General features: G+C 50.7%; 8 protein-coding genes across 8 annotated transcripts; 3 read left to right on the top strand and 5 right to left on the bottom strand.

The window, feature by feature from the left end:
• Positions 1-178: 178 nt before the first annotated feature.
• On the bottom strand, positions 179-1,324 carry EDD37DRAFT_687563 (uncharacterized protein; the record flags this gene model as incomplete). Its single annotated transcript, XM_062819943.1, has 3 exons — positions 895-1,324; positions 646-839; positions 179-588 (listed from the first exon to the last, which is right to left on the bottom strand). Exons 1-3 carry the CDS (start codon positions 1,224-1,226, stop codon positions 179-181), a joined length of 936 nt encoding a protein of 311 aa, XP_062668432.1. The 5' UTR covers positions 1,227-1,324.
• A 250-nt stretch (positions 1,325-1,574) lies between these two features.
• On the bottom strand, positions 1,575-2,296 carry EDD37DRAFT_635287 (uncharacterized protein). Its single transcript, XM_062816904.1, has one exon. The coding sequence runs from the start codon at positions 2,177-2,179 to the stop codon at positions 1,697-1,699; it is 483 nt and encodes a 160-aa protein (XP_062668431.1). The 5' UTR covers positions 2,180-2,296; the 3' UTR covers positions 1,575-1,696.
• Positions 2,297-2,703: 407 nt separating this feature from the next.
• Positions 2,704-4,110, top strand: EDD37DRAFT_479797 (putative short chain dehydrogenase/ reductase). The gene is made up of 5 exons (XM_062813199.1): positions 2,704-3,022; positions 3,087-3,250; positions 3,308-3,552; positions 3,606-3,769; positions 3,819-4,110. Exons 1-5 carry the CDS (start codon positions 2,878-2,880, stop codon positions 3,872-3,874), a joined length of 774 nt encoding a protein of 257 aa, XP_062668430.1. The 5' UTR covers positions 2,704-2,877; the 3' UTR covers positions 3,875-4,110.
• Positions 3,751-4,900, bottom strand: EDD37DRAFT_635285 (uncharacterized protein). Its single transcript, XM_062816903.1, has 3 exons — positions 4,659-4,900; positions 4,180-4,606; positions 3,751-4,119 (listed from the first exon to the last, which is right to left on the bottom strand). Exons 1-3 carry the CDS (start codon positions 4,766-4,768, stop codon positions 3,991-3,993), a joined length of 666 nt encoding a protein of 221 aa, XP_062668429.1. The 5' UTR covers positions 4,769-4,900; the 3' UTR covers positions 3,751-3,990.
• An 86-nt stretch (positions 4,901-4,986) lies between these two features.
• Positions 4,987-6,327, top strand: EDD37DRAFT_695991 (uncharacterized protein). Its single transcript, XM_062820125.1, has 2 exons — positions 4,987-5,813; positions 5,870-6,327. Exons 1-2 carry the CDS (start codon positions 5,163-5,165, stop codon positions 6,152-6,154), a joined length of 936 nt encoding a protein of 311 aa, XP_062668428.1. The 5' UTR covers positions 4,987-5,162; the 3' UTR covers positions 6,155-6,327.
• An 891-nt stretch (positions 6,328-7,218) lies between these two features.
• On the bottom strand, positions 7,219-9,131 carry EDD37DRAFT_635282 (general substrate transporter). Its single transcript, XM_062816902.1, has 5 exons — positions 9,002-9,131; positions 8,802-8,944; positions 7,929-8,740; positions 7,506-7,861; positions 7,219-7,445 (listed from the first exon to the last, which is right to left on the bottom strand). Exons 1-5 carry the CDS (start codon positions 9,056-9,058, stop codon positions 7,290-7,292), a joined length of 1,524 nt encoding a protein of 507 aa, XP_062668427.1. The 5' UTR covers positions 9,059-9,131; the 3' UTR covers positions 7,219-7,289.
• Positions 9,132-9,368: 237 nt separating this feature from the next.
• On the bottom strand, positions 9,369-10,516 carry EDD37DRAFT_635280 (uncharacterized protein). Its single transcript, XM_062816901.1, has 3 exons — positions 10,321-10,516; positions 9,775-10,265; positions 9,369-9,724 (listed from the first exon to the last, which is right to left on the bottom strand). Exons 1-3 carry the CDS (start codon positions 10,375-10,377, stop codon positions 9,568-9,570), a joined length of 705 nt encoding a protein of 234 aa, XP_062668426.1. The 5' UTR covers positions 10,378-10,516; the 3' UTR covers positions 9,369-9,567.
• A 182-nt stretch (positions 10,517-10,698) lies between these two features.
• Positions 10,699-12,876, top strand: EDD37DRAFT_479760 (cytochrome P450). Its single transcript, XM_062813197.1, has 7 exons — positions 10,699-11,105; positions 11,167-11,407; positions 11,466-11,509; positions 11,568-11,703; positions 11,754-12,166; positions 12,222-12,299; positions 12,357-12,876. Exons 1-7 carry the CDS (start codon positions 10,927-10,929, stop codon positions 12,859-12,861), a joined length of 1,596 nt encoding a protein of 531 aa, XP_062668425.1. The 5' UTR covers positions 10,699-10,926; the 3' UTR covers positions 12,862-12,876.
• The last annotated feature ends 195 nt before the right edge of the window (positions 12,877-13,071 follow it).

The following is a 13,071-nucleotide window of genomic DNA, read 5'->3' as shown; positions in this document are numbered from 1 at the left end:
GCCGGAAAGACTTCGGTGGGGACACAACAAGACCGACGTGCCCTGATTCACGGACGCACAGGCACAAAAGATACCGCCGAAGTGGAAGCGGATGGCGTTCAGCGCAGCTCAGATCTGCAGGCAACTTGATTGCTTCGTTCTACACTACCAGCCCTCGCCTAAAATCACTCAATTTGTCTCAAGACAAATCAAGAGGTTTGACTGGGGGAACAGGTCCGGTACATGCTTCCCCAGTCGCTGCAGACGTCTTGCCACTATCACACAAAATCATCTGACCGTTGATACATGTGGAGAGTTTCGACGTTAGAAACAGCTGGACGTCGGCAACTTCCTCTGGGTCCTGCAGTCGATTGTAGTAGTACTCTGGTGCCTTCAACAGCCCTGCTCGTTCAAAGAACCACATATGGTTCTTTTGTAATTGGTCCGCATCCTCGGTGTTTTTGTACTCGCCCTGCTCCGCTTTTTGTGAGTTCGACAAAATGCCACTCTTGGTAAAACCTGGAGCCACGCCATTGACGCGGATGTTACTAGATGATAGATGGACAGATGCACCACTGATCATGCCATGTAATGCCGTTTTGGCGACAGCTACCCAAAAAGGTCAATCCAGGGTCTGTTATTCGTGTACCAACCGTCGCAACTTACCATAGGGAAGATCGGAGTACGAACCAAGATAGCCAGCACAAGATCCGGTGATCACGAACGCTCCTCCAGGCTGTGGCTTCTCTTCAGACGTGACCGCCATGGCCTGACTGCCGTATTTGATGCCAATGAACGCTCCTCGCGTCATGACATTTACTTGCCGGTCATAGTGAACCAGCTCTGTGTCATTAAGGTTCCTAGCAACACAGATATCTTAGTAATGATAAGGATATTGAGAATGAGGGCACAAACCTGTAATTTGCGAACCCAGCATTTGCAATGTAGAAGTCAAATCGCCCATGCTTCTTGGTAATCTCCTTGACGATTTCAACGGTCTGATCCTCGGAAGAAACGTCGAGCTTTCGTCCCTCGATGATTGAGGTGTATCCAGCTTTTTTGCATTCCTCTTGCAGAGAAGGTATAGCGTTAATGTTCAAGTCGCATGCATAGATGGCTTTCGCCCCAGCAGCAGCGAATTTCTTAACGCATTCTCGGCCAATGCCATATGCTGTGCCAGCTCCAGTGATTAAGCCAACTTGACCTTTGAGCAAGTCGGTGACTGGAAAGTTAGATTGACCATTCATTTTGAGATATGATGTTGAGGTGCTAGTGACAGGCACGAAAAGACTCCCCCAGATATGTTGTTGGAGGGCATGGCCGTCTGGAAGGGTCCTAAACCTTGTCACTCTACCCTTCGGAGCCGCTTCACTGGTCTCGGAACATGCTTTCAGAGTGCACCGCATATTCGGACAGCAAAACATTACGGAAAATATGCCGCCTTGACTGCGGGGTGCATGCATTGATCCAAAGTATCTCCGTCCGCGATCATCCACATCTCGAGTGCCGCGCATGTGTCAAATGCAGTTCACAATGTCACTGACAGTTCGAAGAGAGCTCTAAATGCCTCGAGAAAGAACCTGAAATACAAGCGTGCGTTCACAAGAGCTATATGTCGTACAGCACTCTGAGAACGTAGATCCAATACGATGTGCTCATTTACAAGAACTTATGTACTGCTTCTCATTCGGCGAGTGCTACTCTGAGGAAGTGACATCTAGCCCGTACCGAATGCCTTCTTCGTGTCATTGCCCTGTGCCCAAATCCTCTTCAACCGCATCCGCGCGATCTTCCATCCTTGTGCAGTTCGTTGAAATTCGAAACGGTATGGTCCACCAAAGGCGTAATGGATTTCTGGTTTTGCTGTCTCTGGCGTTGCGCAGAACCACAGGTATGCGGTACCTGTCGCCTTGTCAGAACCGTCCACTTTGAACTCCATGTTGGTCATTGTGTGCTGAAGGCCCTCAAACTGTGTCTCTACACTGGCTGCTTTCAGGATGGCTTCTCTGCCAACGATATCGCCCCAAGATTCGAAAGTCATAACGGGTCCGTCCTCGATATAGGTTCCTGAGTAACCCTCCCAGTCGTGGGCGTCAGCCGTGTTGCAATATGTGTTCAATAGTGTCTGGAGGGCATCCTTGTCTTCCAGGATCTGGAGGCGTTTCTGGAGTTGTTCGATGAGCTTGCTTTGGTCGGCCATTTTAAGGTCGATTTCGTTCACGGAAGTTTCTTTGAGCTGCTTTTTGGTACTGTGCGGTTTTTTTAGAACCAAGTCCTTACTGATCGAAGCATGGAGATGCAGACCAGAGCGTTTACTACTATGTACCTAGCCTTTTCTTTGCGCCCAGTCTTGTTGCACTTGGAGACACACGTCCTGGGTGGGTCGTAGCATGATGCTCCACCGACGAATCCCGGATCAAGGCGAAGCTACCCCGTGGGTTGAAAAGAACGGGCTCGAATCTGCCTTTCCTTCAACTTCCCCTCATAATCCGGAATTTTGACTATTGCACCGAGGTCGATCCGTCTGGGGTCCTGCAAGAATTGCTCCGTGGCTTTTCGATGACCCGGGTGAAGTCTGATGCGCAATGACACAGCCGTGCACACCGTGCATAACGCACAATGGCTCCCACAACCGACGGGCACTCTCCCGTGCCAGGTGCTTGCCGGAGAAACCACTTTCCGTACAGTTGGAGCCCATTTATTGGGGAGTTTGGGGACAGTCTCGGATATTCGCCAACAGGGAAATAGTCCTAGTGCCGACAGGGCAAAATGTTCAATATGGGGTTGGAATTACGAGTCATGTACATGATAAAGTGACAACAAATAAATGATGGCAATCGAGTATTAGCATCGCTGCAGATATTCAAGACGTCCTTTTCATATATCATCCTCTTTTTCATGATGGAAGGCAAAGTGTTCGCCGTGACTGGTGCTGGCTCAGGCATCGGAAGAGCTACGGCAGTCAGACTCGCTGAGTTGGGAGCCAAGGGCATTGCTATCAGCGATGTTGACCAGGCGGGCTTAGAGGAGACACGAGAAATATGTAAGATACATCTCATCACTGACTATATTTTGGGGGAAAGTCGTACATGGCTGACGGTTCAAAGGTAGCAAATATTCGGCAAAGATTACGATCACAAAGGTCGATGTCAGCAACGCACAGCAGGTGGAATCGTGGATCAAAGATACAGTTTCCGCGTTCGGCAAGCTTGATGGTGCTGCAAATATAGCTGGCATTGCTGGCGGAGATGGTCAGAGCACAGAAGCCATAGTGAGCAGCAACATAATGCCCCTTTTACACTATCCAGTGTCTAATTTCACGGACTAGGATCAAACAGCATGGGAGAAGATGCTTGCGGTCAACTTGACTGGAGTCATGATCTGCATGAAGGCCCAAATCCCACACTTGACGAGGCCAGGTGGTAGTATTGTGAATGTCTCGAGCACATCAGGCCTTAGAGGGCTTGCAAACAATGCTGCCTACGCCTCAAGCAAATTCGGAGTTATTGGCTTGACGGAATCAACCGCAGCAGAATACGGGAAGAAGGGCCTCAGAGTGAATGCCATCTTACCGTAGGTACACCTTTGATGTAAGACCAATACTGAAGCTAACTATTCTGATCCAGAGGACCAATTGACACCAAGATCTTTCGCGAGGGTGAGGCAAAAGGTCTATTCAACGCCGATATCGTCAGTGGTGGCACATTAATGGGTAGGATGGGTCAAGCAGAGGAGGTGGCTAAAGTGTTGGTCTTCCTATTGAGTGACGATGCATCATATGTGACTGGAGGTGAGTTACATGGATCTCTTAGAGGCTTGGATACTGACATCGACGACAGCGCACTGGACCGTAGATGGAGGATACTCGGCTTGCGGCTTCTACCGGGCTGGATGATTCGATAGATCCAGCAGAAGCAGGATGTAACAGCCAGTATGAACTGCGAGCACATAACATGTCCTCGAAAAGGCTCCCCTATGTTTTCCCACATGCATCTATAGGTATCATTGAAACTATAGGCTGCCTTGGACTAACTTGAGCTCCACAATATGCCAGGGAACAACGAAAACAGCGTAGTAGTCCTTGAGGCCATCAATACATTCTTTGAACGTCGGCCTCTTTTCAAAGTCTTCGTGGTGAGCCTGAGGATACGCATTAATACATGGCAATCCGTAGCTGTGGGATCATGTTGGGTGACTTACATCGACAGATTTCCAGTTGATCAAGAGCAATTGGTCTTGAGGATTCTCGATCAGCGGGCTGATGAAGTGACCATCACAGCCGGGGTCTTCATTGAGTATCGGCACTACAATTTTTCGAAATTGGGAATAGTATCCAGAGACACCGCCCTCGACGACTTTCGTCAGAGCCACCTCGATAGCTGGTGAAGCCAGAGTTCGTAACAGGTGAGCCTTGTCATCCAGGCCGGTAGTATCAATCAGAGCGTGGTTCAACCACTCTATTTTCCTGCCATTCATGGCAGGCTGGATGACTTTGTTGAATTCTGTGTATTCTGAGCTGGTGAAAAATGCATGGCTCAAGGCAAGGCTCTCCCAAAGGACGAGAGCGACTTGGGTATGACGATCTTCATGCTTTTTGCCCCTCCATATTGCTTTCAGTCCTTTGGCTCTGTGGCAGTCAGCAATCTCGATATTCTGCATAACAGCTCAAATATGCCTACTCTTCCAAGATACTGAACGCCGGAGCCAGGTCTTGGTTGATTTCATCGTCAGTATGCACCGGGCGATGCGGCACCATAATCAACTGGAGCGCTTGTTTCGTAGACGCCATCCTGAAATCTTTCTTCGTTGGCAAAGATTAGATCTTGACAAATTGTACGAGCGGTGAGGTATGTAAACACTTCTAGACGACGAGAAGGCTGCGTCCACGAGCCGAGGATGTAGAGGTAGAAGTGGCACTTTGCCTCATGGGGCATGGGGTGGTCACCCCAGGAAGTCCAGCGCAACCGGGGCACAACCGGATCATTTTCGGGTGCAATGGAAGGATCCAGGGGTAACTTACGGAGTAGTTAGACCCTGAAGCCTCATCCAGCTGGAATTATTCCATTCGGCTCCGCACGAGGACCAGAAGTCGAATGCTTCTCCGCAGGGATAAGAAGCAGTAATAAGATATCGACGGCCAGTATCTTTTTGGAAAACTATACTGCGGAAAAAGTACTTCAACAATGTCAGTAAAAGGCAAAGTCGCTATTGTCACAGGCGCTGGCCTGGGGTTGGGCAGATTGTACGCCCTTGCTCTTGCTGCACGAGGAGCAAAGGTTCTGGTAAACGATTATGGTGGCAGCCTGGAAGGAAAGGCGGGCACTATCACGAGAGCCCAGTCTGTTGTTGACGAGATAAAGGCCTTGGGAGGGACCGCAGTGGCTCACAACGGAGATGTCTCCAGGGACGCAAAGGATATCGTGCAAGCAGCGGTCGAAGCATTCGGCAGGGTCGACATATTGATCAACAATGCAGGAATCACTGGCAAAATCTCTCCGCACGATGATGTTGACGGTGCAGCATTCATGCGTGTACTCGAAATCTCCGTCCTAGGTACATCGCTGGTGACAAGCGCGGCGTACTCAGTTATGGCAAAGCAGCACTACGGGAGAATCGTCAACGTGTCTTCTAATGCGATCTACGGCTTCGGTGCAGGGGGTGACTGTGCGTACGGTGCAGCCAAAGGAGCTGTTTTCGCCATATCCAGAGAATTGGGCAGATGGTCGGAGAGGGACGGAATCAAGATCAACTGCATCATGCCGTCGGCAGCGTCAAGGATGACAGACCTCTCCGAGGGCACGAAGAAGCTCACTGAGACATACTTTCCACCAGAGGTAAGTGATTTGGCCATCATCCTGGGCAAACCTGAGATACTGACGACTAAAAAAAGGGAGTCGTGCCATTCGTAGTCGCGCTCTGCGCGGAAGAATGCCCAACTTCTGGCGAGGTTTTCACAGCTAGTGCCAATCGAGCTGCTAGAGAGACGCTGGCCACATTCCCAGGTGTCAACTCTGACAAGCCAGAGGAGTATTTAAAACAGTGGGACAAGGTGATGGGCAAGGGAGATACTCCGCATCTGGCTGACAGCACGATGGACCAAGTCAAGTATATCGTCCGCCAAGCACACGGCGTAGAGATGGAAGATATAGCCGAATTTGGCATTGCTGGGAAATGAAACGGGTGCTTGAACCTATCTACTATTCTAACCTGTTTACGGTAGTCCCCAAGGTTCCTCCAGGCCGCATTTTCAGCGTATGTGATGTTGGCTGTGAGACGGGGCTTTGGGAACAGATCATATCCTAGGACCTAAGTCTATGGGCACGTGAACGGGCGGACTCGGGCACTGCCAATTCGGTGAGTTGAAGTCTCATTGCCTCAACGCTTAGAAAGCGACCCAAGATGACAGCAACACTTCTGGGTCAAGTGGACGGAAGACTTGCCGCTAGCGACCACCCGACCTCAGTATGAGCACCAGTTGCAAAGCTGGGTCGACCATGGTGGGCGGCCGACCCTCACTCCAGAAGTTCCGGAATTGCTGCGAAAATATGCAGTGCAAGTGCTGCCTGGAAAATTGGGATCATCATCTCGGCAGGTACTGTACACCCTCTTCGTAGGGATTTCGCGTAGGTATGGTCAAGGGACTCCAGGTGCCTGGGTCCCCCGAACTTTCAAACCCTTTGGGGGATATCCGGCAGGCCCGGGCATCCCCCACGCCTAAGTGCGGGGTCTCTGGTAAGAATGATCGTCCTTGGGCAGTTCTCTTTGTCCGGACGATCTAAACCAGGTACGGTATTCGTCCGAAGTGGTTTCTCTTCAGAGCAGTCCTCATGCAATTGTGCTTGACGAGATTTCCCACGCCCTTCGCGAATGCCTTGTCTTACTGCAAGTCCCGCAACAAGATGCACCCTTCGGTTGCGTGACCTGCTGATGCGACAACAAGTTCCCCTCGATGCGCAACAACCCGTTCACATGTTTGCATATCTCCACAGATACATAGATATTTATGTCTGAAGTCACTTGATTCGAGGTGGGTCCTCCATAGGTTTTTCTATGTTCACGGTCTTAGCATGGATGTCTACCATCATCTCTGAATACCTGTGGGCCTGATTACTCTGACATGAAAGGACCAACCACAGAAGTTTCTGATATCGTACAGTATTACTGAAAGTTTCTCTGGTGCCCACTACACACCCGGGCGAAGCACTGTTTTGTCCCTCTTCCCCGAACCTCCGTGGTCACATATCTTCTCTCATACCTCCATCGATAGAGCTCTCACCTCGACTACAGTTATACAGTAGAGCGAAAGCTGTTCAAGGGCGTCTGCCTGCATCATCGATCTCAGCAACGTCCCTTTCGGCGTGCATCACGCCTGCACCTTTCAGTTCTTCCTCCATGGCCTGCTCGAAGTCCAAGGCCACGGCATCGCCAAATTTGGCACCCAGGTCTTCCAAGGAGAGCCCTGCAGTCTTCAATCGCAGTCAGTACACCGGTCTTGCCGTCAGCGGAGATAGTCATGGACAACCTACTTCTGGCAGGTAGAACATGCATGGTATGGTCAGCGCAACGGTAACAGCGACGAAGACCATGTAGTACTTCCATCCGATCGACGCAAAGGCTTGAGCTGCTGGCGCCGAAGCCCAAATCGAACAAATGTAGAACCCACAGTAAGAAATGGCGGCACCTTTGCTACGCAAGTGCGTGGGCCAAATCTCGCAACCGTAGACATAGCCCGTACATTCCAAAGTGCATGTGTAGAACCAGGCAATAATGAAGTAGATGGCGACGGCAGCTTTTGTGCCCGCAAGACTGGACCCATCAAGGAATTCTGCTTGGAGAGCAGCTTCCACGGCCAGCAAGATAGCCATGCCGAACCCACCACCAACTGAGACAGGCGAGAGTCAGCATTAAGGACGCCTTACTCGCAACCCTCACCAACACAGACGACTTACCAATAAGTGGAACCCGCCCGATACGGTCAATGAGGTAAATGTTGAAAAAGCAGCCGATAAACAAGCAAACGGTCCATACCAGGCTGAGGACGAGCTGCAACACAGTTGAATAGCCAAGATCCCCGAAAAGAACTGGGGTTAGGTTGGCGAGGACGGTAATACCAGTCGACTGACCCATGGACCACACCAGAAGAGTGCAAATCATGCGCTTTCTCAAAGACGGAACTTTGATGATATGCAGCCAGTCGCTGGGCATGGACCGGTCAATTTCCACTTGTGCCACAATTTGATGGTATTCGGCGTGAGCCATTTTACCCTCAGGATCATCCCGTGTGATGTGAATGCTGTCGAGGATTTTGCGGGCCTCTTCAGGCCGGCCGTGCTCCACAAGCCATCTCGGAGACTCGGGGAGAGTGATCAAAGATAAAAGAAGCGCGACCGCAACCGCAGTAGCTATGATGAAGTTGAGTCGCCACTGATAGCTTGCATCAACGAAGTGAAAGCCCAAGGCAGCGCATGAGGAGAGGATGTATCCGAACACAATGAAGTTGCCTTGGAGACCGACCAGCAGACCACGGCTGTGCGCTGGGGCTATCTCACTTAGATACACAGGTGTGTTGCTTATGACCATTCCGGCGCCGCAACCAGCTAGGTAGCGGCCAACCAGGAACATGGCAATGTGTACAGCTCCTGCTTGGAGAGCGTTTCCGATCATGAGGAAGCATGCGGCGACGGCTGTGGAGCTCTTTCGACCCCATTTCTGTGCGATCCATGATTGAAGGAACGCGCCGATGAGAGCGAAGCCAAAGAACCTGCGCAGCGACATGTATCAGGAGGATAATCATACGCGAGTGTGGGTAGATGGGTACTTACCCAGAGATGATGGCGTCAGTGATCGAGGAAGCGTTCGTACCGCTCAAGAATTTGGCAAGGAAGGTGGTCTGAGCGAATGACCCAGCGATGACATTGTTGGAATAGCCATAGTTGAAGCTGGCGAGTGCTGCAGCACAAATGACCTAGTCGATGTCAGCGTTGGCGTCTAGTTGGGCGAGACGTCGATGTCAAGAACCCACCAGTATGTTTTTGGCACTGGTATGACCTCTGGTCTTGTATCCACGGTTTTCAGCCATATCGATGTGCGTACGGATTGCCGCTCACGGTAATATGGGGTCAATACCAGTAAGTAGGGGAAACGGGTGTTGGTCGTATGAATACAAAGAAGGGTCAGGCCACAGGGGTTGTAGCTATATATGAAGCTGCCCAGGGGGGTGACCACAAGACACCATGGAAATCCCCCACAAAGCTTGCACTGTCCCCAGATTGGGGACGCACGGGCAGTGCGATCGACTATAGACCAAACAAGCACATCGTGAATGTCATTATTACAACACAGTGTGGATGCATAAGTTCCTACGAAGATATTCCGTGACGGAAAAGGAGGGGAAAGGCAAAAAGCCAATAGTGTCGGACGCGGCAACCACTTCGCTTCTGGAGGCCAAAGCGTGCGAGATTCATGGGGAGCTAGACTTCGTTCAGCCTGATGTTTTAAATCCGGCTTCCATTTGATTGACATTATCCACATTCAGAATTATAGTAAGAATGGTGGAGAAAGAGTCATTCATATTCGGATAACCCCTACTCAAACTGGTCCAATAGGGGGCGTTTGGTCGATATGACCATTGAATGCCTGTGATTGATGAACCTCCGACTTCTGATTCACGGGTTCAACCTGGCTCAAAATATCCTTGAAGATGGTGGCAGATTGGAAGGTCTCCCAGGCCTTTCTATGCTTTGTTCTGCGAGCAAGGGTCAGCATTAGGTATGGACCAAAGATTGTGACTTTTACCGAATATAAAGACTCGCCATGTTCAGGTCAAGACTTTCTTTGAGGACTGCAAAGCTTTGTATGGTGATATTTGATGCATTCTCTGAAGCGCGAACCCGGTCGACGCCGGCTGACAGGGTTCCCAATAGCTGCTTCCGACGGCCCTCTGATGCCCAGAAGTGGTATACTACCACAAAGCTGTCCTTGCTGTCTTTGTCTTTGTCGTCAGAACGAGTCAGAAATCCATAGTGCATATCGTAGTAATGCAGGTCGTAGTCTGGGCTACCCAGGCCCTGGACGTGTCGAAGAAGCTTGTCTTCGTCGACCTTCTTCATCTCTCGTTTGAAAACGTCCGAGGCTGGATGACCGATGAAGAAGCCAATGGGGTGAGCATAACCTTCCAGGCCCCATAAGGTGTCAGGCTCTCCGTCGACATCCTGTCCCCAGTAATAGGCTGTCGAATACGGCTCTGTGGCAGATATCTCACATAGTGGTACAAGCCTTTCCTTCCACTAATCATGCCATGTGAGTCACGCATGCTTATTCTTCAGGGGACATGATACATACCTTGGAAAAGGCACCATCTGACCCTACCACCCGGGCTAAGACGAAGAAATCAGGCATGATTTGCTTTTCTTCTTGGCCAGAGAGCGCAGCTGTAGAGATCTGAGCTTGATGATGTTGAATTTCCCCCTCGATACAGAATTCTAGTCAGTTGTCTGGTTGGGACGCTTAAGTCCTCTCGAGATGCACAATTCCTCTGTTGGTATTCCGTGGAGGTGCAGTGCCCTGTGTGACCCGACAGCCACATGACGCCCTTTCCCAGGCAACCGCTGATCACCGGGGGAGTGGAGAGCCTCCATTGGACCATGGGGTTGTCCCGAGGCTGAAAATAAAGGGGCGGGGACACCCCAACAAGTACGAAGATACCCCGAAGTAATGCACCTCCACACCGAGGATTGGCGACAGGCAAAGTCTAAGGCAGGTCTTGTCTAGGAAGAGAGCTCCTACCACGGTGATGGAATTGCAAATTGCGAGGTCCGGGGTGCCCCTCGATCACGTCGAACGCTATATCTCGAAAACTCACCAGTGGCCTCCAAATTATATCTCACAAGACCCTCACCAGGTTGCACCATTCATAGAATCGAAAACCTGCAGTGTGGTCTGACCAACATGGCGCCGACTCTTCCATCGCTCTCTGTCACAGGGTTTGCTATTGCGGCCTTGGTGATTGCCCTTATATATCGTCTGTCACAAATTGGAAGTCGGGACAAAAGACTGCCACCAGGCCCGCCCACGATCCCTATCTTGGGAAATCTGCACCTCGTGCCCAAGACCGGCCTTGGAAAGAAGTGAGAAACCATGTGAAGCATCGCGGCACCCGGGTAATGATGCTAACACGATTGTTGGCAGGCTGAAAGAATGGGGAGAGACATACGGAGGTGTCTTTTCTCTCAAGTTCGGCGGCGGTACTGTGATCATTCTGTTCGATCGAAAGGCCGTGCATCATCTCCTCGACAAGAAAGGAGTAATCTACTCCGAAAGACCAGAGAGTTACGTTCCAAACCTTGTCACAGGTGGCGACAGCTTCGCGTTCATGAACAGCACACCTCTATGGAGAGCTGAAAGAAAGGTGGCCGTCCATAATCTTTCGGTGGGTACAAGGAGCTCGAATACCTTGCTGAGAGCACTCTGCTGACTGGTGATACCAGCCAAAAATGTTGGAGGACAAGGTTGGCCATATTCAAGATGCAGAGTACACAATCCCCTTTCTCGAAAGTCTTGATGTACGCATTCGCTGACAATCACACAAGATCTGTCGTGCTTCTCGCAGATATACTTAACAACCCAGACGGCTACTACAACCATATCAGGCGTACAACTTCATCTGTGGCGAGTGCTGTGGTGTGGGGACATCGAGGTCCGACCATGAAAAGCTTTTGGGCTCACGTATGAACAACCCTCGGGGCACCTCTAGGCACTAACATTGATGACAATAGGCTGTCTACGATGCCATGGACAACTATTCTGCCGCTCTCGAGCCAGGTGCAAACCCGCCAGTGGACGAGTTCCCTTTCTTAAAGTGGTTCCCTGGTACATGGAAGAAGCGTGCCATAGGCTCATACAAATGCATGGACGACACTTGGAATGAAGCCAGGCGTAGAGTTGACGCACGAAGGGCAAAAGGCATCAAGCGAGATGCCATCATCGACTCCATACTAGACGGCGAAAAGCACAGCGATCTGTCCAACGTGACCCCGAAACAGATGAATCATTTCTTGGGTGTCGTTGTCGAAGGTGGAGCAGACACTACCGCGTCTGCCACTTTGACCTCGATGATGTATCTGGCTCTGCACCCTGAGTTCCAAGACAAGGCTCGCAAGCAGCTGGACGCTGTTTGCGGAACAAGCAGGTAAGTTCTCTGAAGCGGGAAAAGGCGTTCAGAAGGAGACTAAACAATCGTGCAGACTTCCGGCTATCACCGATTTCGAGGCCATACCCTACATAAATTGTATCATCAAGGAGGCTATGAGAATCCACCCGGTGTGAGTATTCTTTGTGCATTGCATGTTGTGCTTGAAGATTTCTGATTATATTGATAGTCTTCCTCTCGGTGTTCCTCATCGAGTGAATCAGGACGATTGGTTCGATGGCATGCTGATCCCCAAGGATGCTACTGTTATCCTTCCGAGCTGGGCCATGCACTTGAGTGAAACCCAAGGCTATAAGGATCCAGAGGCGTACAATCCTGACAGGTTCCTCGACTTCCCCAGGATGGCAGACAGCTACGCTGGCAGCCCCGACTGGCAAAAACGAGACCACTACGGCTATGGAGCCGGACGTCGTATCTGCCCCGGAATTCATCTGGCTGAGAGGACCCAATGGCGCCTCAACGCAAGACTCTTGTGGGCTTTCGATATCCTACCAAAGATTGATCCCCAAACTGGCAAGCCAATGCCTATTGACGTGAACAACTACCACGAGGGCATCGCCCATGGTCCTGCTGAATTTCCGGTTGTTTTCAAACCGAGAAGTCAAGCTCATATCGATGTCATCAGGAGAGAAATGGCCGATGCCGAACAGTTTTTGAAGGCTTGGAATGATTAGACGTAGGGAAACAAGCATGAATCGAGGACTTAGGGTTGGGATGGCCGGTTGTGGAAAGTCCAAACATTGAACAGAGCTTTCCAATGATAGGAGTGACACATAACCGCTCCGATAGATGGTATAAGACAATATTGTTGTTCACTCGGTGCGGCCAGTACGGCAGCTTGCCAGCTTCGTCCATTTGGTGACATGACAGGTCTTTCCCGGCAG

The sequence above is a fragment of the Exophiala viscosa genome (assembly GCF_022695815.1).
Source record: "Exophiala viscosa unplaced genomic scaffold EDD37scaffold_8, whole genome shotgun sequence".
NCBI lineage: Eukaryota > Fungi > Ascomycota > Eurotiomycetes > Chaetothyriales > Herpotrichiellaceae > Exophiala > Exophiala viscosa.
Note: the sequence above shows the minus strand (reverse complement) of the source record. Positions and strands in the feature narration are given on the sequence as shown.

Bases quoted from the DNA above. Each gene is read 5' to 3' on its own strand.
- EDD37DRAFT_479760 (XM_062813197.1), top strand. From the start codon at position 10,927: ATGGCGCCGACTCTTCCATCGCTCTCTGTCACAGGGTTTGCTATTGCG. The intron at 12,167-12,221 runs GTAAGTTCTCTG...ACAATCGTGCAG, and splicing joins GCTGTTTGCGGAACAAGCAG to ACTTCCGGCTATCACCGATT. The intron at 12,300-12,356 runs GTGAGTATTCTT...TTATATTGATAG, and splicing joins GCTATGAGAATCCACCCGGT to TCTTCCTCTCGGTGTTCCTC.
- EDD37DRAFT_635287 (XM_062816904.1), bottom strand. From the start codon at position 2,179: ATGGCCGACCAAAGCAAGCTCATCGAACAACTCCAGAAACGCCTCCAG.
- EDD37DRAFT_635285 (XM_062816903.1), bottom strand. From the start codon at position 4,768: ATGGCGTCTACGAAACAAGCGCTCCAGTTGATTATGGTGCCGCATCGC. The intron at 4,607-4,658 runs GTAGGCATATTT...TGACTGCCACAG, and splicing joins GCGTTCAGTATCTTGGAAGA to AGCCAAAGGACTGAAAGCAA. The intron at 4,120-4,179 runs GTAAGTCACCCA...GCGTATCCTCAG, and splicing joins TCAACTGGAAATCTGTCGAT to GCTCACCACGAAGACTTTGA.
- EDD37DRAFT_479797 (XM_062813199.1), top strand. From the start codon at position 2,878: ATGATGGAAGGCAAAGTGTTCGCCGTGACTGGTGCTGGCTCAGGCATC. The intron at 3,023-3,086 runs GTAAGATACATC...GACGGTTCAAAG, and splicing joins AGAGGAGACACGAGAAATAT to GTAGCAAATATTCGGCAAAG. The intron at 3,553-3,605 runs GTAGGTACACCT...ATTCTGATCCAG, and splicing joins AGAGTGAATGCCATCTTACC to AGGACCAATTGACACCAAGA.
- EDD37DRAFT_635280 (XM_062816901.1), bottom strand. From the start codon at position 10,377: ATGCCTGATTTCTTCGTCTTAGCCCGGGTGGTAGGGTCAGATGGTGCC. The intron at 10,266-10,320 runs GTATGTATCATG...TGGCATGATTAG, and splicing joins CAGATGGTGCCTTTTCCAAG to TGGAAGGAAAGGCTTGTACC. The intron at 9,725-9,774 runs GTAAAAGTCACA...CCTTGCTCGCAG, and splicing joins ATGGCGAGTCTTTATATTCG to AACAAAGCATAGAAAGGCCT.
- EDD37DRAFT_695991 (XM_062820125.1), top strand. From the start codon at position 5,163: ATGTCAGTAAAAGGCAAAGTCGCTATTGTCACAGGCGCTGGCCTGGGG. The intron at 5,814-5,869 runs GTAAGTGATTTG...GACTAAAAAAAG, and splicing joins AGACATACTTTCCACCAGAG to GGAGTCGTGCCATTCGTAGT.
- EDD37DRAFT_635282 (XM_062816902.1), bottom strand. From the start codon at position 9,058: ATGGCTGAAAACCGTGGATACAAGACCAGAGGTCATACCAGTGCCAAA. The intron at 8,741-8,801 runs GTAAGTACCCAT...GTCGCTGCGCAG, and splicing joins ACTGACGCCATCATCTCTGG to GTTCTTTGGCTTCGCTCTCA. The intron at 7,862-7,928 runs GTAAGTCGTCTG...CGCCTGTCTCAG, and splicing joins CGGGCGGGTTCCACTTATTG to TTGGTGGTGGGTTCGGCATG.